At 42.1% G+C, this 24,238-nt stretch overlaps 1 protein-coding gene across 1 annotated transcript; it reads right to left on the bottom strand.

Annotated features, from left to right (window-relative positions):
• Positions 1-18,872: 18,872 nt before the first annotated feature.
• LOC140198425 (probable G-protein coupled receptor 139) lies at positions 18,873-19,811 on the bottom strand. The gene has a single exon (XM_072259515.1). The coding sequence runs from the start codon at positions 19,809-19,811 to the stop codon at positions 18,873-18,875; it is 939 nt and encodes a 312-aa protein (XP_072115616.1).
• Positions 19,812-24,238: the final 4,427 nt, after the last annotated feature.

Here is a 24,238-nt window from a genome sequence, read left to right as displayed (position 1 = left end):
ATCAACCCAAATTAAAATTTCGTCCATGCGACGTACATGCATCACAAATTACAGAGGCCACAACGCTGATCATGACGGAACACTTAGTCAGAATAATACTCTTCCACCATTATCCGTTGTCATTATGGAAAAACAGACTCTGAATCGAATCTGTGAATTTTCAAATGAACGCATTATGATAGTCCCTTGTAATAGGCACTTTGCCAATCGTCCATGTATATATCATCCAATGACTGAGCCTCATTAATTATTTTCAAGGTTTTCAAAGGTATATTTAAAGTCAGACAATTGTCTACAATGTACATCCTGAAGTGGTTTTTCTTCACAACCATCCACGAAAGCAGGGTAATGCCCACAGAATGAATGACAGTTAATTGGAAACCTAAAATGCCGCAAACTCCACTCTCTCCCGCGTATAAGCGGCAGCATTCAACGATCATACCTCCCCCTACCGGCAAAACAAAAAATCGGTACCCGCCACCGAGTACTCAAACGTGACCAAAGCAACAGCAAAGACGCAGACTTGCAGCACTCCAAAAACTGCTCGTTCATCCGTTATTCGACATACCACAGGCTCTCTTTCTCCATAATAAGGGAAAAAAGATGCGTCTCCGTTACCATATAACCATATAACATATAACAATTACAGTACGGAAACAGACCATCTCGGCTCTTCTAATCCGTGCCGAACTCTTACTCTCACCTAGTCCCACGGACCTGCACTCAGCCCATAACCCTGCATTCCTTTCCAGTCCATATAGCTATCCAAGTTAACTTTAAATAACAACATCGAACCTGCCTCAACCACTCCTGCTGGAAGCTCGTTCGACACAGCTACCACTCTCTGAGTAAATAAGTCCCCCCTCCTGTTACTCCTAAACTTTTGCCCTTTAACTCGCAACTCATGTCCTCTTGTTAGAATCTCCCCTACTCTCAATGGAAAAATCCTATCCACGGCAACTCTATCTATCCCTCTCATAATTTTAAGTACGTCTAACAAGTCCCCTATCAACCTTCTGGGCTCCTAAGAATAAAGACGCAACTTGTTCAACCTTTCTCTGTAACTTAGGAGATGAAACCCAGGTAACATTTTAGTAAGCCTTCTCTGCACTCTCTCCATTTTGTTGACGGCTTCCTTATAATTCGGTGAACAGAACTGTACACAATACTCCAAATTTGGCTTTACCAATGCCTTATACAATTTCAACATTACCTCCCAACTACCATACTCAATGCTCTGATTTATGAAGGCCAGCATACCAAAAGCTTTCTTCAATACCCTATGCACATGAGATTCCACCTTCAGGGAACTATGCACCATTTTTCCTAGATCCCTCTGTTCTACTGCATTCTTCAAAGCCCTGCCATTTACCAGGTATGTCCTATTTTGATTAGTCCTACCGAAATGTAGCACCTCACATTTAGTAGCATTAAACTCCATCTGCCATCTTTCAGTCCATTCTTCTAACTGGACTAAATCTTTCTGCAAGCTTTGAAAACCTAAGTCATTATCCACAGCTCCATCTATCATCGTACCATCTGCATACTTATCAATCCAATTTACCACCATATCATCCAGATCATTAATATATATGACAAACAATATTGAACCAGTACAGATTCCTAAGACACACCACTAGTCACCAGCCTCCAGTCTGACAAACAGTTATCCACTGCTGCTGTCTGGCGTTTCGCATCCAGCCACTGCTGAATCCATTTTACTACTTCAATATTAATACCTAATGATTGAACCTTCCTAACTATACTTCTATGTGGGACCTTGTCAAAGGCCCTAATGAAGTCCATATAGACAACGTTTACCGCTTTACCCTCGCCAATTTACCTGGTAACCTCTTCAAAAGAATTCAATAAGATTTGTCAAATATGATTTTCCACGAAACAAATCCATGTTGACTGTTCCTAATCAGACCCTGTCTATTCAGATAATTATACATACCATGTCTACGAATACTTTCTATCAATTTACCCACCACTGATGTCAAAGTCACAGGCCGATAATTGCTAGGTTTACTCTTAGAACACTTTTTGAAGAATGGAACAACATGAGCAATACGCCAATTCTCTGGCACCATCCAGTTTCTAATGACATTTGAAACATGTCTGTCAGACTCCCTGCTATTTTCCACATTGACTTCCCCCAAGTTCCAAGTGAATATCCTGACAGGACCCGGATACTAATGCACGTTTATATTCCTTAAAAGCGCCAGTACTCCCTCTTCCTCAATCATCCTAGTTTGTATAACTTCTCTGCCTGTTTCCATTACCTTATAGAATTCAATATCCTTCTCCTCAGTGAAAACCAAAGAAAAGAAATTGTTCAAAAACTCCCCCATCTCTTTTGGCTCCGCACATAGCCGTCCACTCTGACTTTCTAAGGGACCAATTTTATTCCTCACTACCCTTTTGCTATTAATATAACAGTAGAAACCCTTTGGATTCATTTTCACCTTATTTGACAAAGCAACCTCATGGCTTCTTTTAGCATTTCTAATTCTTTCTTCAGATTCGTTTTACACTCTTTATATTCCTCGAGCACGTCATTTACTCCAAGCTGCGTATTTCTGTTGTAGATCTCTCTCTTTTTCCGAACCAAGTTTCCAATATCCCCTGGAAACCATGACTCTCTCAAACGTTTTAACCTTTCCTTTCAACCTAACAGGAACATAAAGATTCTGTACCCTCAAAATTTCACCTTGAAAAGACCTCCATTTCTCTATCACATCCTTCCTATAAAACAAATTGTCCCAATCCACTCCTTTTAAATCCTTTCGCATCTCCTCAAAGTTACCCTTTCTCCAATCAAAAATCCCAAACTTGGGTCCAGTCCTATCCTTGTCCATAATTATATTGAAACTAATGGCATTGTGTTGACTGGACCCGAAGTGCTCCCCAACACATACCTCCGTCACCTGACCTATCTCATTCCCTAACAGTTGATCCAACACTGCCAATTCTCTTGCTGGTACCTCTATGTATTGCTGCAAAAAAACTATTTTTCACACATTTTACAAACTCCAATCCATCCAGCTCTTTTACAAATTGGGTTTCCCAGTCTATGTGTGGAAAATTAAAATCTCCCACAATCACAACCTTGTGCTCACTACAATCATCTGCTATCTCCTTACAAATTTGCTCCTCCAGTTCTCGCTCCCCATTAGGTGGTCTATAATACACCCCTATAAGCGTTTCTACACTTTTCCCATTCATTAATTACACCCAAATAGCCTCCCTAGACGAGTCCACTAATCTGTCCTGCCAAAGCACCGTTGTAATATTTTCTCTCACAAGCAATGCAGCACCTCCCGCTCTTGCTTGCCCCTTCGATTCTATCATAGCTGACACAACTAAATCCAGGAATATTTAGTTGCCGATCACACCCCTCCTGCAACCATGTTTCACTAATAGCTACAACATCATATTTCCAGGTATCAATCCACGCTCTAAGCTCGTCCACCTTTCTTACAATGCTCCCAGCATTAAAATAGATGCATTTAAGAAACTCTCCACCTTTTACTCTTTGATTATCTCTAATGTTGCAAAGAACTTTGTTAACTTTTTCTTCCTTCTCCCCTACATCATCGGTCTGAGCGCTCCCGTTCTCCATCCCCTGCCTATCCTCCCTCAAACACGGTCTGCTAGCTTTCTCTATTTGTGAACTAACCTCCTGTATCCTAGTTTCTTCAATTTGATTCCCACCGACCCTCCCCGCCAGCCATTGTAGTTTAAAGTCTCTCCAGCAGCCTTCGCAAATCTCCCCGCCAGGATATTTGCCCCCCTAGGATTCAAGTGCAACCCGTCCTTTTTGTACAGGTCAGACCTGCGCCAAAAGACTTCCCAATGATCCAGAAACTTGAATCTCTGTCTCCTGCTCCAATCCGTCAGCCACGCATTTATCCTCCACCTCATTGCATTCCTACTCTCACTGTAGTGTGGCACAGGCAGTAATCCCGAGATTACTACCTTTGCGGTCCTTCTTCTCAACTTCTTTCCTAACTCCCTATGTTCTCCTTTCAGGACCTCTTCCCTTTTCTTATCTATGTCATTAGTACCTATATGTACCACGGCCTCTGACTGCTCACCCTCCCACTTCAGGATACCTTGGACGCAATCAGAAACTGTCGGGTTTCGGCAGGACTCAAGTGCAGAGCAACGAATACTTTTTCACCAGGGTATTTTAGGGAGCACAAAGACAACAGTCATTCAAAAGCAGAAGGCAGACACGAATCCGAAATGGCAGGCTGAGGTCTTACCAGGAAAAGCAGTTAGGCCAGGGCAGACAATCCAGAGCGCGCAGGCAAAAATCAGGTCCAGGAACAGGCAAAATCCAAAACGCAGAATCAGGCAAAAATCGGGTGGCAGAAGTCACAATGATAGGGTTCAACGACACAGGTCAGAATCTGGGACGAACTGGCAGAGAATGCTAGTCAAGGCAGGGTTTAAATGCTCATAATCATTTCTCCCCCTTTCTTCAAATAACAGAAAAAAAAGAAAACTAAGCCTACTTTGCCTCTCCCGTCTCCTCCTAATCCCGTTGAGCCAACGTCCATAAGCCTTCTCTCTGCTCCCGGCTCATTGCGCTGCCCGCTGTATAAGGCTGTGTTCCTTTTAAATCTTTCGCGCTTCACTGCCAGACGTCACACGCCTGCGCGGTGCCGCCTTTGTTAACTCAGATGATAAGTAGAAAAAATCAAAATGGCTCCCGCCGCACTCCGGCTCCGATTCTCAGACTCCTTTCTCCTCTGTTACACAGCGAGAGGGGAAACATAACAGACAACTCACTGGTTTATGATGTTAGAAGTCCGTAGCGTCGCTTTTTCCGAGCGCTGTGCCCAAAGATCTCGGGTCGCTGGGCACACAAACTTAGATTTTCCATCTCCCATGACACACCGATCTTCTGCCTGGATAACGGCCTTCGATCCGCCCGTCTGCAGAGCCATGAGCTCTCGGCCTTCCGAAGGCGAGCTGGCTCTTAGCCCGCGCACTTGGCGTGCCGAATAACACCCAGTCCTGTAACCCCGAGAGCTAGTCCTACTTCCGCAAAGAACCGTAGTCAGAGTGTAACTCCAGGTCAGGGTTTTGAAAAGAGCCCTGAAAGAGAAAAATAGAGATAGTAAAAATGGAAATCAAGCTGTTTGCGAAGAAGCAAGTAAAGGAGTCGTCATCAGGCGCCATTGATCCTCCTACGATCCTCTTCCTCCTCCATTAGTTTTTCAAAGAACTCAAACGGAGTTTTCTGTTAAGTCTTCCGCTACACCATGCCGTGCTGGTTTTCTTTCCAGATGCGAATTGATACCTTCCATTAGCATCCTATTCAATAATTTCCATACCTCTGATGCATATCTGGGACTGAACATATTTTAATTCTGTTTTCGAACTGCCCGTTGAAATATCCAGCAATGTTCATCCACAGACCTTTCATTTTACTTCCTACTCTTGCTTCGCACAAGGCACCTATATGTTCTTATCCTAATATACAACGGACCTTCTCAGACAGATACAACTTCCGGCATTTTACTTTCCTGGCTCTGGTCAAGAACTGCAGGAACTTCTCTAATAGCTGTTAGGTGAGATTGATTTTCTGTTACTTGAAAGGTTACTGGCTCATAAGTGAAGGCGGTGGCAGTGTTGGAAACATGGTGTTGCAGAAGTGAGAGCCACAGGTAGTTTTTCAGATTTGTTAATCATTTGCGGCCTCTTGTGAGTAAGGTATGTTCTGCATAAAATAGATCCCTTACTACTAATCTCCCGAGCGACCACTGCCCTTAAGGACACGTTTGCTAGAGATGATGGGGAAGGCTTACTCTTGGTTGGCAGAAAGATGGGACGATGAGTGTTAAGTTCGATGACGTTGAAGTTGGTGCAAAGGTAGAGACAATGTGCAGAGTGACTTTTGGGACAGGATAGGGTAGAACGTTCGTCAGTCAGATGGATGGAAGTATGTTTGCATCAATTTGAGCAGTATTACGAATGAGGATGATGTACACAGAGCATGGATCATTGCAAGAAATTACGATGTTATTTCTATTACAAGGATATGGTTGTCGCGGTCGTCGGAAGTTTTGGATTGGCTTCTTGATTTTCCAGAGTGTTAATGTTCCCATACGGTTGGGGAAAGGATCAAAAGATGAAGAGGCAGCCGTTGCTAATAAGGGATAAAGAGAAATGCAGACAGAGAGGTCGTCTTGGAGCGATTGTCTATTGAGTCAGCGCGGGTAGAAATCCTAAAATAGAGGCAGCAGTCTTTCTATTTTTAGTATTCCATAACCTTACCCGGTAGCAACTGGAGACAAACCCTAGTTGTACAGAAATTGAAAGTAGATATCCCTGGGCATGACAGAGTCTTTTAAAAATTTGGGCATCATTATACCTAAAGATTTGGCAAAATAATCAGAATGCAATTACCAGCATATATATAAGAAAATTAAGGAAGATATAACAAGATGGAACCTAATCTTTTTTAGTCTCAGTTCAAGGATTGAATCAATTAAAATGAATAAACTTCCCAGACTATTATATCTTTTTCAGACCCTACTAATAGAGATTAATCAAAATCAATTCAATGAATGGAACAAAATGTTATTAAGTTATATATGGCAAGAAAAAAGGCCTAGAGTACGGCTCAAAACATTCCAATTTGCCAGGGACAGGGGTGGGGGGATGGGACCTACCTTCTCTTAGAGATTACTATTTTGCAGCACAGTTGAGAGCTGTTATACGTTGGTGCAACCCATCACATGAGGCTCAATGGAATACCATTGATGAGGGGATACTTCCATCCTCATACAGACAATGTTGGCTGATAACAATCTACAAAAGTACACAAATACCATTGATAACCCATGGGTCAAATGGACTGTTAAAATATGGGAAATTGTTATAAAAGATTATATACTAGAGGGAGATATTGTAATTCTTAAATGGTGTGCTTATGACTCGGTTTTTACGCCGAATAAGCTGGATGCTATATTTAAAGACTGGGCAGCCAATGGAATAACAGCTCTTGCAATATAATGAAAGATGGAACACTGTTCAGTTTTAAAATGCTTAAAGAGAAACACTTATTAGGAAAACAAGACTTTTATCGGTTTTTACAGTTGCGACAGTATGTTAGTAGGACGATTAAAATGTAACCAAGGCAAGTACATGTTTGATAGCATTATTTAGAAAAGTATATAATTCAGATAACGGTAGTAGAATCATTTCAAGCGTGTATAAGGGTTGGTCAAATCTTAAAATATGTTCGTCTTCATACATTAAAACAAAATGGGAGAAGGAAGGAGGAATAATTATATCTGAGGAAGAATGGAAAATAATATGGAAGTATCAATGGAAGTTTACCAGCTCACAGAAATAGAGGGAGTTCGGATGGAAAAACTTGATAAGGTATTTTATTGCACCCTGTCAGAAATCCCATTATGATAGTAATCTAAACAGGAGGAATTCTGCAGATGCTGGAAATTCCAGCAACACACATCAAAGTTGCTGGTGAACGCAGTAGGCCAGGCAGCATTTCTAGGAAGAGGTACAGTCGACGTTTCAAGACGAGACCCTTCGTCAGGACTAACTGAAAGAAGAGCTAGTAAGAGATTTGAAAGTGGGAGGGGGAAGTAGGGTTCCAAAATGATAGGAGAAGAGAGGAAGGGGAGGGATGGAGCCAAGAGCTGGACAGGTGATTGGCAAAAGGGATATGTGCGGATCATGGATCATGGGACAGGAGGCCCAGGGAGAAGGAAAAGTTGGGGGTGGGGGGACCCAGAGGATGGCCAAGGGGGATAGTGAGAGGGACAGAGGGAGAAAAAGGAGTGAGAGAGAAAGTGACACTTCTCACGCTGTTAAAGTTTTTGATGATTTTAAGTTCCCTGGCCCCCACCGCTTTATTATAACCATGTATGTCCAGTCCCTATATACTTCCATCCCCCATCAGGAAGGTCTCAAAGCTTTCGGCTACTTTTTGGATTCCACACCTAATCAGTTCCTCTCTACCACCACTCTGCTCCGTCTAGCAGAATTAGTCCTTACTCTTAATAATTTCTCCTTTGGCTCCTCCCACTTCCTCCAAACTAAAGGTGTAGCTATGGGCACCCGTATGTGTCCTAGCTATGCCTGTCTTTTTGTTGGCTTTGTGGAACAATCTATGTTCCAAACCTATTCTGGTATCGGTGCCCCACTTTTCCTTCGCTTCCTCGACGACTGCATTGGCGCTGCTTCCTGCACGCATGCTGATCTCGTTGACTTTGTTAACTTTGCCTCCAACTTTCACCCTGCTCGCAAGTTTACCTGGTTCATTTCCGACACCTCCCTCCCCTTTCTAGATCTTTCTGTCTCTATCTCTGGAGACAGCTTATCTACTGATGTCTACTATAAGCCTACTGACTCTTTGCAGCTATCTGGACTATTCCTCTTCTCACCGTGTCTCTTGCAAAAATGCCATCCCCTTCTCGCAATGCCTCCGTCTCCGCCGCATCTGCTCTCAGGAGCAGACTTTTCATTCCAGGACGTGGGAGATGTCCTCCTTTTTTAAAGAAAGGGGCTTCCCTTCCTCCACCATCAACTCTGCTCTCAACGCATCTCCCCCATTTCACACACATCTGCTCTCACTCCATCCTCCCGTCACCCCACTAGGAATAGGGTTCCCCTTGTCCTCACCTACCACCCCACCAGCCTCCGGGTCCAACATATTATTCTCCGTAATTTCCGCCTCGTCCAACGGGATCCTACCACTAAGCACATCTTTCCCTCCCCGCACCCCCGCTTTCCGCAGGGATCGCTCCGTACGAGACTCCCTTGTCCATTCGTCCCCCCCATCCCTCCCCACTGATCTCCCTCCTGGCACTTATCCTTGTAAGCGGAACAAGTGCTACACATGCCCTTACACTTCCTCCCTTACCGCCATTCAGGGCCCCGGACGGTCCTTCCAGGTGAGGCGACACTTCATCTGTGAGTTGGCTGGGGTGATATACTGCGTCCGGTGTTCCCGATGTGGCCTTATATATATTGGCTAGACCCGACGCAGACTGGGAGATCGTTTCGCTGTGCACCTACGCTCTCTCCAACAGAGAAAGGAGAATCTTCCAGCGGCCACACATTTTAATTCCACATCCCATTCCCATTCTGATATGTCTATTCACGGCCTCCTCTACTGTAACGATGAAGCCACACTCAGGTTGGAGGAACGACACCTCATATTCCGTCTGGGTAGCCTCAAACCTGATGGCATGAACATTCTTCACTAACTTCCGCTAATACCCCACCTCCCCCTCATACCCCATCCGTTATTTCTTTATATACACACATTCTCTCTCTTTCTCTCTCCTTTTTCTCCCTCTGTCCCTCTGACTATACCACTTGCCAATCCTCTGTGTTTCCCCCACTCCCGCTGTTCCTTCTTCCTGGGCCTCCTGTCCCATGATCCTGTCATATCCCTTTTGCCAATCGCCTGTCCAGCTCTTGGCTCCATCCCTCCCCCTCCTGTCTACTCCTATCGTTTTGGATCTCCCCCTCCTGCTCCCACTTTCAAATCTCTTATTAGCTCTTCCTTCAGTTAGTCCTGACGAAGGGTCTCGGCCCGAAACGTCGACTGTACCTCTTCCTAGAGATGCTGCCTGGCCTGCTGCGTTCACCAGCAACTTGGATGATAGTAAGCTCCCTGTTTGCTGGAGTAATTGTGGAAATCAAAATGCAAACGATTATCATATTTTCTGGGAATTCCCCGTTATCAAAGATTATTGGAGTGGGATACACAATGCCCTATCAAGATATCTTTAAGTGTAAAATGCCCTTAGAAAGTAAGACCATATATTTTGGGTATATGCAGTACCTCAAGAATAGCTGAAAAGTGATAAATAAGCAATGAATATGTGGCTGGTGACCAGCAAAAAAGACTCTTTCCAGGAAATGGCTATCACAGGAGAGCCCAACTTTAAATGCATGGATGGGAATTCAAATGGACATTTACAAAATGCAGAAGATAACAGCATCTGTTAACCATAAACTGGAACAATTTGATTCAGACTGGGAAAACTGGTTTAACTACATAACACCTCATAGGCCTGATTTTATTCTCAGAAATCAATGAATATGTTGTAATAAAAAATATCCCTCCCGACTAGAAAATTGTTAACATGGCGCATGAAACATAAATACCAGTCCATTTCCGAGGCGACCTTGCATGTCACACTCACCGATACTCGGGTAAAATATATCTGTTCCCGATCTTGAAAAAAGTATTTCTGTGTTTAGCTCCGCTCACCTTCCCCTACTCGGTCCTCCAGTAATTTCCCAAAACCTTACTGAGCACACAGAAGACTATGTACTGGAGGTAAACCAATAGACCTCACACAGCATCGTGTCGTTGGCTTTAATTTAATCTAAGCTGACACCCTTTCTCTTTTCAGAGCAATACAGCAGAAAAAGAAATAACATTCAGAAGGCATGACTACGTTGTATACTGTACATTCAGTAAGGTTATAGACAGTGTGGAATGTACGATATATTTCGTTGTGGGTTTATACAGATGGAGGACACATATTTAGGATTAGTGTTACGCGATATCGTTTGGATATAACTGTGGGGTTTTCATCCAGACAGTGCTGCGTAAGCAGAATGCCCAAATCGACCGTGCGGTGGAAGCAGTCGCTGACAGCATTTAAGAATGGTCTAAATTTGAAGGTAAACCGCCTCCGCTCATAATGCTTTACAAGTGTTCATAAATACCTGACACTTGTTGACAGTCACACAATGGACAAATAGTACGTTTCCACATTTAGCAATTTACTCCTCCCATCCAATCTGGGTGAAACCCCGGTGGTGTCCCTGGCTGCGCATGTCCAGGGAATACACACTCCGGTTCTGCTAAAACCGTGAGATTGAAACGGTTCCTCCACCCCAATCCTCCGTTTGTGTGGATACCATTTCATTTGCTACCCTGTTACAAATCAGTGCCATGAAATAAGAGGCATCACACTGCATATGATTAAAGGAATTATATTCATGAATTTGAACTTAACTGAAGGGTTTGTAAAGGAACAAAAGGTAAAAAAAAATAGCAAGCAACAGACAGAAAGTACTGGAGGAACTCAGCAGGCCAGGCAGCATCTATGGAACAAAGTATTGTGGATGTTTCGGGCAGAAACCCGTCGGCAGTACAATGCTGCCTTGGCCTACTGAGTTCCTCCAGCATTTTGTGTGTGACGCTTGTATTTCCAGCATCTGCAGATTTTATCTTATTCATAGAAAGACCAAAAGACCCAAAAATATTCCATTATATTTGAACAGCCAAATGTGGTCAAGTTGGAGTTCAACTCTTCCGAAAGTAATATTCACCGATCCGCAGCCGACTGCGGCATTTTGCTCCTTCGAATCACGGTCCACCACCGGGTTCTTCCAAACCGAGAAAGAAATGAAATTTTTTTGAAATTAAAGCGAAATGATGGGATGTGCATCAGTCCTCCTGTTTGGAACTGTATACGGCACAAATGTGATCTGTTAAGTAGTCCTTAATCTGTACTTGTTTTGTCTTGTGTAGTGGAGATCGCTAAGTAAATAACCACTGCATTGACACATATTGGAAAAGACACACGTGAGTCGTTGCTTCATCTATGTACTGCTTGGGTCATTGATGGTGAGATGGTGCAGCGAAATATTCTGTCTTGCCTGTGACATGACAAAGTGCGAAGGAAGAGTAATAACGACTGTAGTCGATGATTGGATGGTAAGGAAGATGTTCGATTCAGTTATTGCAGATGAAGTCTCAGGGTACTTAGAACCACATATTAAATAGGTCAGAGTCAGTATAGTTTCTCTTTGGAAAAATTTTACCTGAGAAATCAGCTGGAATTCTTTGAAGAAATAAGACCCAGGATAGACAAAGGAGAATCAGTTGATGTCGTGTACTTGGATTTTCAGAAGGTCTTTGACAAGGTGCCACACATGGGGCTGCTTAACAAGCTACGGCCCATGCTCTTACAGGAAAGATTCCAGCATGATAAACCAGTTGCAATCTGACTGGAAAGTGGCAAAGAATGGTAATAAAGGGAGCCACTTCCGGTTGGCTACCTGTGACTGGTGGTGATTCAGTTGGGTTTGTGTTGAGGCCGGTTCTTTTTACGTTGTATGCCACTTATTGGATGATGGAATTGATGACTTTATTGCATGTGTGCAGACTATAAGATAGGTGGAGTAGGCGGTAAATATGATGTCGTATACAGGTTACAGAAGGACGTAGACATTTCGGGAGAATGAGCAAAGAAGGCATATGGAATACATTGTTGGGCGTGTATGGTCATGCACTTTGGTAGAAGAAATTCAAGGGTTCATTATTTTCCAAATGGAGAGAAAATGCAGAAAACAACGAGGAGCAACGGGACACGGGAGGCTTTGCGTAGGATTTCCTAAACGTTAATATGCAGGTTCAGTCTGTGGTGAGGAGGGTATATGCAATGTTACCGTTGAGTTCAAGAGGAATAGAATCCAAAAGCAAGGACGTAATGTTGAGACTTCATAAAGCACAGACGATGCCACACCTGGAGTATTGAGAGCAATTTTAAGTTACTTATTTTAGAAACAATGTGCTGAAACCGGAGATGTTTCAAAGGAGGTTCAGGAAAATGATTCCAAGTGAGAATGACTTGTCATATGAAGACCTTTTGGTAGCTCCGCGACTGCATTCAGAAGAACACCAGGTAAACGACCTTGATAGAGTGGATGTGGAGAGGATAATTCTTATGGAAAGAAAACGAGGACCAGTGGACGGAGCGTCAACATAGATGTGCGTCATTTTAGATCGGAGATGAGGGTGGGTTTCTTTAGCCGGATGGTGGTGAACCTACGGAAATCTATGGCATTATGCATGTTGTAGCTGGCAGGGCCGAACACGAAATGACAAAGAAATAAATCTCCTTGTAAGGCTGATCCGAGAGAAAATAGAAAGTTTTGTTTGTTGGCGGATTTTGATTGCAAACAGCGGTTATTGTGATGGATGATCTATTCGATCTGAAGGTGGATGGAATGGTCGATGGCTTTACTCCAGGGTTCCTCTGTCATTCCTGCTAAAGTACTTGGCGGGCAATTGTACAGGAAATATAGGAAACAGAGTTAATATCGTGTCCACTTATATAGAAGGGACGTCATGTTTCTGGGCGGTTAAGGAGAGGTATACTCTGCCTATGGGCCATGTGCAATGCCGATGGTGTGGAACCAATGCCCAACGACAAGGTACCGAGTGTCTGATTTAAGTCTGGTTCATTAATAATGAGTTATCGATTTCCGCTTCTGTGTTTATTGTTACAGTTTGTAACACTGCTACAACTTGAGGCCTTGAAAAATAAATACGCTGAAGTTAAGATGCTTCAAATGAAAGGTTAGAGACCATAGAAACCATAGAAAAACTACAGCACAGAAACAGGCCTTTTGGCCCTTCTTGGCTGTGCCGAACCGTTTTCTGCCTAGTCCACCTGACCTGCACACGGACCATATTCCTCCATACACCTCCCATCCATGTATCTGTCCAATTTATTCTTAAATGTTAAAAAAAGAACCCGCATTTACCACCATGTCTGGCAGCTCATTCCACACTCCCACCACTCTCTGTGTGAAGAAGCCCCCCGTAATATTTCCTTTAAACTTTCCCCCCACCCACCCTTAACCCATGTCCTCTGGTTTTTTTCTCCCCTTGCCTCAGTGGAAATAGCCTGCTTGCATTCACTCTATCTATACCCATCATAGTTTTATATACCTCTATCAAATCTCCCCTCATTCTTCTACGCTCCAGGGAATAAAGTCCTAACCTATTCAACCTTTCTCTGTAACTGAGTTTCTAAAGTCCCGGTAACATCCTTGTAGATCTTCTCTGCACTCTTTCAACCTTATTTATATCTTTCCTGTAATTTGGTGACCAAAACTGAACACAATACTCTGGTTTCGGCCTCACCAATGCCTTATATAACTTCATCATAACATTCCAGCTCTTATACTCAATACTTTGATAAATAAAGGCCAATGTACCAAAAGCTCTCTTTACGACTCTATCTACCTGTGACGCCACTTTTAGGGAATTTTGTATCTGTATTCTCAGATCCCTCTGTTCTACTGCACTCCTCAGTGCCTTACTATTAACCCTGTATGTTTTACCTTGGTTTGTCCTTCCAACGTGCAATATCTCACACTCGTCTGTATTAAACTCCATTTGCATTTTGCAGCCCATTTTCCCAGCTGGTGCAAGTCCCTCTGCAGGCTCTGAAAACCTTCCTCACTGTCTACTACACCTCCAATCTTTGTATCATCAGCAAATTTGCTGATCCAATTTACCACATTAACATCCAGATCATTGATATAGATGATAAATAACAATGGACCCAGCACTGATCTCTGTGGCACACCACTAGTCACAGGCCTCCACTCAGAGAAGCAATTCTCTACCCCCACTCTCTGGTTTCTTCCATTGAGCCAATGTCTAATCCAATTTACCACCTCTCCATGTATACCTAGCGACTGCATTTTCGTAACTAACCTCCCATGCGGGACCTTGTCAAAGGCCTTACTGAAGTCCATGTAGACAATATCCACTGCCTTCCCTTCATCCACTTTCCTGGTAACCTCCTCGAAAAACTCCAATAGATTGGTCAAACATGACCTACCACGCACAAAACCATGTTGACTCTCCCTAATAGGTCGCAGTCTATCCAAATGCTTGTAGCTTCTGTCTCTTAGTACTCCCTCCAATAACTTACCTACTACCGACGTTAAACTTACTGGCCTATAAATTCCCGGATTACTTTTCGATCATTTTTTAAACAACAGAACAATATGAGCCACTCTCCAATCCTCCGGCACCTCACCTGTAGACAGCGACATTTTAAATATTTCAGCAAGGGCCCCTGCAATTTCAGCACTAGTCTCCTTCAAGGTCCGAGGGACCACCCTGTCAGGTCCCGGGGATTTATCCACTTTAATTTTCCTCAAGACAGCAAGGACCTCCTCCTTTTCGATCTGTACAGTTTCCATGATCTGACTAATTGTTTCCCTTAATTCCATGGACTTCATGCCAGTTTCCTTAGTAAACACAGACGCAAAAAACTTATTTAAGATCTCCCCCATTTCCTTTGGTTCCGCACATAGCCGACCACTCTGATCTTCAAGAGGACCAATTTTCTCCCTTCCAATCCTTTTGCTCTTAATATACCTGTAAAAGCTCTTTGGATTATCCTTCACTTTGACTGCCAAGGCAACGTCATGTCTTCTTTTAGCCCTCCTGATTTCTTCCTTAAGTATTTTCTTGCACTTCTTATACTCCTCAAGCACCTTATTTACTCCCTGCTTCCTATACAAATTATACAACTCCCTCTTCTTCTTTATCAGAGTTGCAATATCCCTTGAGAACCAAGGTTCCTTATTCCTCTTCACCTTGCCTTTAATCCTGACAGGAACATACAAATTCTGCACTCTCAAAATTTCTGCTTTGAAGGCTTCCCACCTACCGATCACATCCATACCAGAGAACAACCTGTCCCAATCCATGCTTTTTAGATCCTTTCTCATTTCTTCAAAAATGGCCTTTTTCCAACCCTAGGACCAGATCTATCGGTGTCCATGATCAAGTTGAAACTAATGGTGTTATGATCACTGGAACCAAAGTGCTCCCTTACACAGACTTCTGTCACTTGTCCTAACTCATTTCCTAACAGGAGATCCAATATTGCATCCCCTCTAGTTGTTCCCTCTATATATTGATTTAGAAAACTTTCCTGAACACATTTTACAAACTCTAAACCATCTAGGCCCCTAACAGTATGGAAGACCCAATCAATGTATGGAAAATTAAAATACCCTACCACCACAACTTTATGTTTCCTGCAGTTGCCTGCTATCTCTCTGCAGATTTGCACTTCCAATCCTCTTTGACTAATGGGTGGTCTGTAATACAATCCCACTACTGTGGCCATACCTTTCCTGTTTCTCAGCTCCACCCACAAGGACTCAGTAGACGAGCCCTCTAATCTGTCCTGCCTGAGCACTGCTGTAATATTTTCCCTAACAAGCAATGCCACTCCCCCACCTTTCATTCCTCTGCCTCGATCACATCTGAAACATCGGAAGCCTGGAATATTAAGCTGCCAGTCCTGCCCCTCCTGTAGCCAAGTTTCACTAATTGCTACAACGTCATAATTCCACGTGTCAATCCACGCGCTCAACTCATCCGCCTTCCCCGCAATACTGCTTGCATTGAAATATATACACCTCAGAAGAATTTTACCACCAGTCACAACCTTTCTATTAGCGGATTTGCTTGAACTTTTAACATCATTTATTTTCACCCCAGCCACACTGTCATCTCTGGTACTGTGGTTCCCATCCCCCTGCAAATCTGGTTTAAAGCCCCCCCAATAGCATTAACAAACTTCTCTGAAAGGATATTGGTCCCCCTGTAGTTCAAGTGTAACCCGTCTCTCTTGTATAGGTCCCACCTGCCCCAGAAGAAGTCCCAATTATCCTGAAATCTGAAACCCTGCTCCCTACACCAGTTCCTCAGCCACTTGTTCATCCTCCAGAGCATCCTATTCCTACCCTCACTGGCACGTAGCACGTAGGATCCTTTTCCTTTTTAGGAATTAAAGAAATAGAAGCCTCATAAAAAGTAGAGGGTAAATCACCTTTCTCAAAAGAGTCCTTACACTTTTCCAACGTATACGAAGAAAGCATTTTTCCAAATTTTTTATAAATTTCTACAGGGTGGCCATCAAGTCCAGGGGCCTTAACAGATTGCATTGAAAAAAAAGCTTTATGAATTTCGGCTTCAGTAATTTGGACATCAATATTTTATTGATATTCAACCGAAACGTGAGGAAAAGCAATCTTTCGTAAGATAGCATTCATTTTAGAAGAATCTACTGGAAATTGAGATTTATAATGTTCATTATAAAAATCTTGAAAAACCCTATTAATTTCTTCATATTTCCAAAGCAGGGTACCATCTTTCCTACGGATTTTCAAAATTTGTCTTTTGGCTCTGGCCGTTTTTAATTGAAGTGGAATCAGTTTGTTAATTTTTATCTCCAAACATATAAAATTGTCTCTTTAGCTTAGTAACTTATATTGTGATTGGTGTTCCAACCTTTGTTTGAATAAATCATTATTGGGGGGGGGGGTTCGTATTAATATTATCTAAGTCTTTAATTTGTTTTGAAATCTTATCTAATTCTACTTTAGTCTGTTTTTTAAGCTTAGAGAAATAAAAAATGATCTGACCACGTAAAAATGCTTTAAAAATATCCCATATAATTAAGTTAGACGTCCCCCCTATATCATTAGAAAGAAAAAAAACTTTTATCTTGGTTTCAATGAAGCTGACAGAGTCGGTGTTCTGCAGTAGTGTCTGACACAGACGCCATGGTGGGCGGGCAAGAATGACATCATCAAATTCGAAAGACAAACACAGAGGTGCATGATCAGATATTGCAATAGCGTCATATTCACAGTTCTTAACACTAGGCAAGAAGCGAGGATCGACTATAATATATCGATCCTCGAATATTTTTACAAACATGTGAAAAAAAGAATATTCCCTGTCATCAGGGTATAAATATCTCCATGTTCAATCAATCCAATATCGGTTAAAAAGGAGTTAATAAGTGATGCGGAGCGATTTGGAAGTCGCTGATTTGGTTGAGCTCTTGTCAATCAAAGCATTTAAACAACAGTTAAAATCTCCGCCCATTATCAACATATATTCATTTAAATCAGGCAGTAATGCAAATACATTTCGTAAAATAGAAGGATCATCTAAGTTAGGACCGTACAAATTGACCAGAACAACTTTTCTGTTACAGATTACTCCTTTAATAATTAAAAATCTACCATTAAAATCTGTATATTCAAATCAAAAAGTATCATAGGAAAGGCAGATCATAGCGCTGAAGATTAGGTAGCTGGTTTACAAACAGAGCAATGTGAAGTGAGGAAGAAAGTTGATAGTGCAACATTGCAGTCAACAGAAGAAATTGCGAAGAGTTACAAGGCAGTCAAAATAGAAAAGGGTGAATACAGGACTAAAGGTGTCCCATCTGAATGCACACAACATATAAAAAAAGGTAGATGAACTTGCAAGCAAGAGAAAATCTGTAGATGCTCAAAATCCAAGCAGCATACTTAAACTCTAGCGGAGCTCAGCAGGTAGCATCTATGGAAAAGAGTATAATCGATGTTTCGGGCGGAGACCCTTCGTCAGGGCTGGGGAAGGTTCCTGGACAGAGCATCCTAACTGGTTGCAACATTCTCTAATATGGAAACACCAATGCCTAAAGAGAAACAAAATACAGCAATTGGGTGGTGCAGGCCAATTCATCACAGGAAACAGCTATGACCACAGTTGATCAAAGAGTGCTGCCACAAGCAAGCAAGTGCTCATCAAAAACACCCGGCATCTGGGTTAAACTCCTTTCTTGCTGCTACCATCAGGAGGAATGTATACGAGCCTTAGATACCACACCACAAACTATAGGAACAGAAAGAGCCCTGGACCAGCACAGACATTCTCACACACCACAACACTAGAATAATCATTGAATGCAACTTATGGACTAATTTTCAAGGTCTCTACAACTTACGTTCTCGATATCATTCTTTAAAATTTATTTATTATTACTAATACTTGTTTCTTTTTTTGGATTTACAGAGTTTATCAGTTTTTCTTTATGTGCAGTTTCTCATTAATTCCACTGTATTTCTTTGATCCATTGTGACTGACTGCAAGAAAATGTATCGCAGGGCGGTATATGGTGACATACGTACTTCGATAATCAATTTATTTGACTTTGAAATACGATAAACTGTGTCAGTCTTCTAGTCGGTCTCCAGCTTTAGGCTGACTGCCATGTCCGATACATAGGTATAATGCTGAAACAATTTAGACTTTTAATCCCGTTCTTCAGCTCCTGTCTGAATTTACTTTGGGTCATTGCGTAGATACACGTGTTGGCTCCTACGCCTACACGCATAAGCAGTATTCCCACTTCATTGGCTACAGTAGAGGGACTTGTGAGATCCTTGCCCTGAAAGTTAATTGTGACTCGAGTACAGATGTTAGTTACCGATGCCGTCGCCCAGAGTAGTACTGAAGTGCCGCAAACTGTGAAGAGTAAAACTATGGACTTGCGCCGACTTTCTGTCTCGCTGTCTTTACCATCCTGGCCCTTTAGGCGACGTCGGACCCTGCTGGTTACTATGATGTGTCTGACCGTCAGTCCGTTAAGGAGAAGAATGATAGCGAAGGGGAGTAACGACACAGATATGCTGCACATCCAGGTGAAAGCCACCCACCAGTTGGAGGTGAAGTATACGGATTTCGGCCGACACCCCCAGTTCACGTTGTCAATGGTGTAACTAGGCTCGTACATGAAGTGAAAGGGAATGTATTTTAAGCAGCTCAGCATGCACAAAAGCACAATCACCACGGTGGCCGTCCTCTCCGTGCAATATCTGTGCCTCACTTTTGGACAGCAAATGCTGACAAAACGGTCAAAGGTAAAGGACACAGTTAGCCAGACGGAATAGTCTAGGCTGTGGAGTCGCAAGTGTACATATGAACGGCACACTGCGCTGAGGGAGGGGAAAGAACCAGGTGTATAGTAAGTGTAGATTTCTCGGAGTAACACGTGAACAATGAGCACGAACAGGTCTGAGATCGCCATCGCCATCATGTACCGCGTGATTCCTTTGGAGAGACCGCACTTTCCCCGGTAGAGTATCACAGCCGTCACCACGTTCGCTGAAAGAACCAGAAAGAAAGTAAGCAACATAATGACCAATTAAACAACCGCCAAATGTGTCAGTGGTGAACGAGGCTAGCTTCACGTTAACAAATATGGAGACAAATTACTGCAGGCATTCTGTCGAAGTGTTTTTCAAGAAAGTAACAACATTCATTATGAGGCAGCATGAAAAAGAATTAAGGGTTAGGATTAGTAAGTTATGAGCTCTTATGAGCGCAATAAGCATGGCAGCGCTTGTGGGCAGCATTCTGCATGCACTGTGTTGGTCGTTGACTCAAAGGACACTATGCACTGTATGATTCGATGCACGTAACAAATAAAGCTAATAAAGCTTAATAAAAGGGCTTCTGATAACAACATAGCAGGCTGCATTGTGAGAAATTCATTGCCAAAAATAATGTCATGCAGCGCAGAAACATATCCTTCCGCCTTCTAATACGAGGCAAAAACTCGGCTCCCTTCAGAAGAATCCAGCAACAATCTATTCGCATATGCTGATCAGGTTTCTATTAAACCTTACCGCTCCCGCCCTTTAACCAGTTTGAGAGAGAGAGAGAGAGAGAGGGAGAGAGAGAGAGAGACAGAGAGAGAGAGAGAGAGACAGAGACAGACACAGAGACAGACAGAGAGAGAGAGAGAGATAGAGAGAGATGAAAAAGAAACCTCAGATCACAGAGCCCTTGATAACCTTGATACAGTGCAGCAACCCAATGAAAGGTATAGGCAAATTTACCCGGGATGCCAAACGTCGCTAGTATCGGATAGCAAATCTCCTTCACGTATAGAATTAGAGGCCTTCCCATTCCAGAAGAATCGCAGTAAGGGCTGCAAACCTGGGAGAGTATGAGCAAGTAGCTCTGCACAAATTTTCATTAAAACACGCGCAAACCGAATCCTCTAGTGAATTCGGCGAGTGAGAGAACAACAAAATTATTCATAGCTTCTTGAACAAACATTTTTGTTTTCACAGAATTGAAAAAATTCACTTATGACTCAGGAATACTGCATGCACACAGAACAGGTAGCGATAGCATATTTATTCGATTCAATTATTACTGATATTTCTAATTCTATGGTGAATTATCAAAATTTGTATTCACCGTGATGGTTTTTAAGCAAATGTGGTGGGTGTCAGCTTGACGCTTCTGATGAAAGTCTTGTTTCTCAGTCCAGGGAACAAAGTAACTCTCCCACCAATGCTGTCATTAGATATTTAGGTTATGTTAAGATAAAGACTACTATATTTAGCTAAAAGAAAAAAAGAAAAATTTGGAAGTGAAAGAATAGTTAAAATACATCTAGTGCTGTGCCTCTATGGAGAGAGGAACAATTAATATTTCATATTGATTGTATTCTTCAGAATTAAGAGAAATTAAATAGTTGATCGCAGATATTTTAGTATGAGGTAACTGAAAATAGGAGGAGGGAAAACGAAAGCTTTGCTGTGGCCATGAGATCCCTCTGTTAGACCAAAGAAGAACCGCTGGAAATCTGAAGCAGAAAAAGATGTTGCTGGGATGAAAACAAAAGGAGAAGAAAAATGGAATTGCGAAATTCTTAATTTAACTGCAAGGTCACGGGAACGTTAACGTTGCCTCTCAAATGTGGATTGCTGTTCATTCCGATATTGTGTTTCCTCGCAGTTCAGTAAGCAGTCCAGGAATCAGAATGAGCAAAAGTGCAAGGATGTTTTAAAAAAATAATAATTCCATAACCCCTCATATTCCAGTTGCGTGGCCAACTACTCTCTGGTATGAAGATATCGTTTTCCAATGTCACGTAATCCAAACAATCTGTCATCCTTTCTGTCTCCCATCAATGCGTAGTGTTAGATTCCCCGTGGGTATCTTGTGACTGTCTTATGAGCATGATGTAATAGTCCTGTGGAGGTCGCATGATGTAATTTTCCCGCCAGTGTGAGGTCACATGATGACCTGTTCATAACAGGTATATAACAGAGACCCCTGGTGTGACGCAGTTAGTATTTAGTCTGGTTTCAGTTGAGTTGTTGTTTGCTTCGTTAGCTACACCGTTATGCTGCGTATTTGTTATGACGCAGTTTCGTTTTGAAACGGAGCTTTCTTTTCTATTTTAAGGTGCAAAGATTGGTGCTGGCAGTTCGCCAATTGCTGCCAGGTTTGCGTGTTGCATCTATAATCTTCCCTTGACTGTAGTATTGGAGAGAGAAGACTTTATTAAAGGACGGGAACCTGAAGGATCGGAATAAAGTTTGAGTCGTTCGGCGTCTTTATAAAGGATCGACCTTATTGAGGATTCGTTCACAATATAGCGACCTGCATCTGAGATACCTCCTGCAAGAGCAGGGAAGTTCTGCAGTGTCTGCTTGCCAGGAAAAGGTCAGTTCCTTTAACACGTATTATTTCCTTCATCATGAATCCTTTGGAGAATCAGCAGTAACGTCACGTGTTTGAATAAATCTGTTTCCAGAGAAGTCCATCCTTATTGACTGTGTGGATTGCTTGGACATTCGAATTTACCACTTTAAGAACTGTTTTCGTATTTACCCTTTAAAGAGCTGTTCGAGAGTTTCTGTATAGCAGTTAACTTCCGGTTAAGTTAGTCGCTTGAATACTTTTCCCTATTTGTTGAACAGAGTTTAATAAATGTTTATGTTTGTTTATAAAACATGCCTCAATTTATATTCATTGATTCCGATCAAGTGACATAAACTGGGAGCTCGCCCGGGATCTTCCGATTTTGAGCTTAAGTGCTTGTTTAATTATCATTTGATTTGGAAAAGGGAAATACCCAGTTCTTTTGTTTGATTGGTCTGTGGGTGATATTCGGCAGCAATGAATATTGACGACTTTATGGAATCTCCGGACCCCGAGTTATGTGCGAAGGCGAGAAAGAGTGATGTATCCGAGATTGCTAGAAAGTTGGAATCTTAAAGTAAATACGAAGGTTACAACGAAACCCGAAATTCAGAGAAAATCGCGGAGCAAGGGAAATTTCGGGAAAGGTTGAGGATGAGGTCTTAGGGAGGTTTCCAATGAGTAAACTGGAAATGCAGTTACATCTTGAACAGATAAATTTTGAACAATTTAAAGCGGAAATTGCCGAAAGAGAGGCAAATAAAGTAACGGAATTTAAAGAAACAGAAGCTAATAAGCAGAGGAATTTTGAGTTGGAGGTGGAGAAATTAAGGATGGAAAATCAGTCCTCTGTTTCTATCAAACAGTTTTTTGCTTGTCGAGAAGTTATTTTGCCTCCTCCGTTTAATGAGATAGAAGTAGACAAATATTTCCAACATTTTGAAATTGATGCTTTGAGTTCAGGGTGGCCGAAAGATCAACGGCCAGTGATGTTACAAAGTATAATTAGAGGTAAGGCACAACAAGTGTGTACAGCTTTAACTGCTGAACAGGCACTTGATTATGATATTGTGAAGCAGCATATACGGAAAGGGTATGAACTGGTTCAGAAGCTTATAGAGAAAGATTTAGAAATTTGAAGAAATCCGTGGACAAAACTTACGTGGAATTTACCTACGATAAATCTGTGCGTTTTGAGAGATGGGTTTCCTCTAAAAATGTGAATGGGGAGTATAATAAATTAAAAGAGTTGATTTTACTGGAGGAATTTAAAAGGAACAATCCTGCTGAAGTAAGGGCATACTTAAATGAGAGGGACACTGATACATTACAGGAGTCTGCTAAATTAGCTGATGAGTATGCTTGAATTCATAAGAGTAAATATTCTCCAGGTAGAACTTTTAAAAGGAATAATAGCACAGAGAGTCAAGGTAAACCAGAAATTAGATCAGAAATTAGTGAGAAAGGTAGGAATGAAGGGAGTCACGTGAAGGAAAGATATTCTGGTCCTATTTGTAATTATTGTAATAAACCTGGGCATGTAATAGCTAACTGCTATTGATTGAAAAACAAAGAGAAGGAAGCAGACCCGGATGCTTGTGTGCAGCAGATTGAAACTCCTGTAAATCCACAGAGTTCGATAAATACAAATGAAGTTTCGTTAGAGTCTGACCAGGTTAAGAGGGCATATGAACATTTTATAATGGAGGGATTTGTATCCTTGCAAGAGGGATCCACTCCTGTGTCAATAAAAATACTCAGAGATACTGGAGCTTCTCAATCACAAATATTAGACAGTGTTCTAAAGTTTAGTGATGAGTCTGACATTGGTGCGGTAAGCTATATACGAGCAGTTGGGAGTGCCCTTATGCCGGTACATTGGCATAAAGTAAATTTAAGGTCAGGGTTAATTACAGGGCCTGTTAAAGTAGGACTACAACCCAGTTTGCCCGTGAATGATGTTTTTCTGTTGTTAGGAAATAACATAGCAGATGGACACGTTTTTCCTGCAGTGCATTTGACAATAAAGCCCATTTCCGAGAAAACAAAGATGGATTCTAACACAATTTCTTCCTGTGTTGTAACCCAATCTATGGTTAAAAAGATTGATGTGCAGGA

The sequence above is a fragment of the Mobula birostris genome, chromosome 5 (genome assembly GCF_030028105.1).
Source record: "Mobula birostris isolate sMobBir1 chromosome 5, sMobBir1.hap1, whole genome shotgun sequence".
NCBI classification, from domain to species: domain Eukaryota; kingdom Metazoa; phylum Chordata; class Chondrichthyes; order Myliobatiformes; family Myliobatidae; genus Mobula; species Mobula birostris.
The sequence above is the reverse complement of the archived record's forward strand: the minus strand, read 5'-3'. Positions and strand labels throughout refer to the sequence as shown.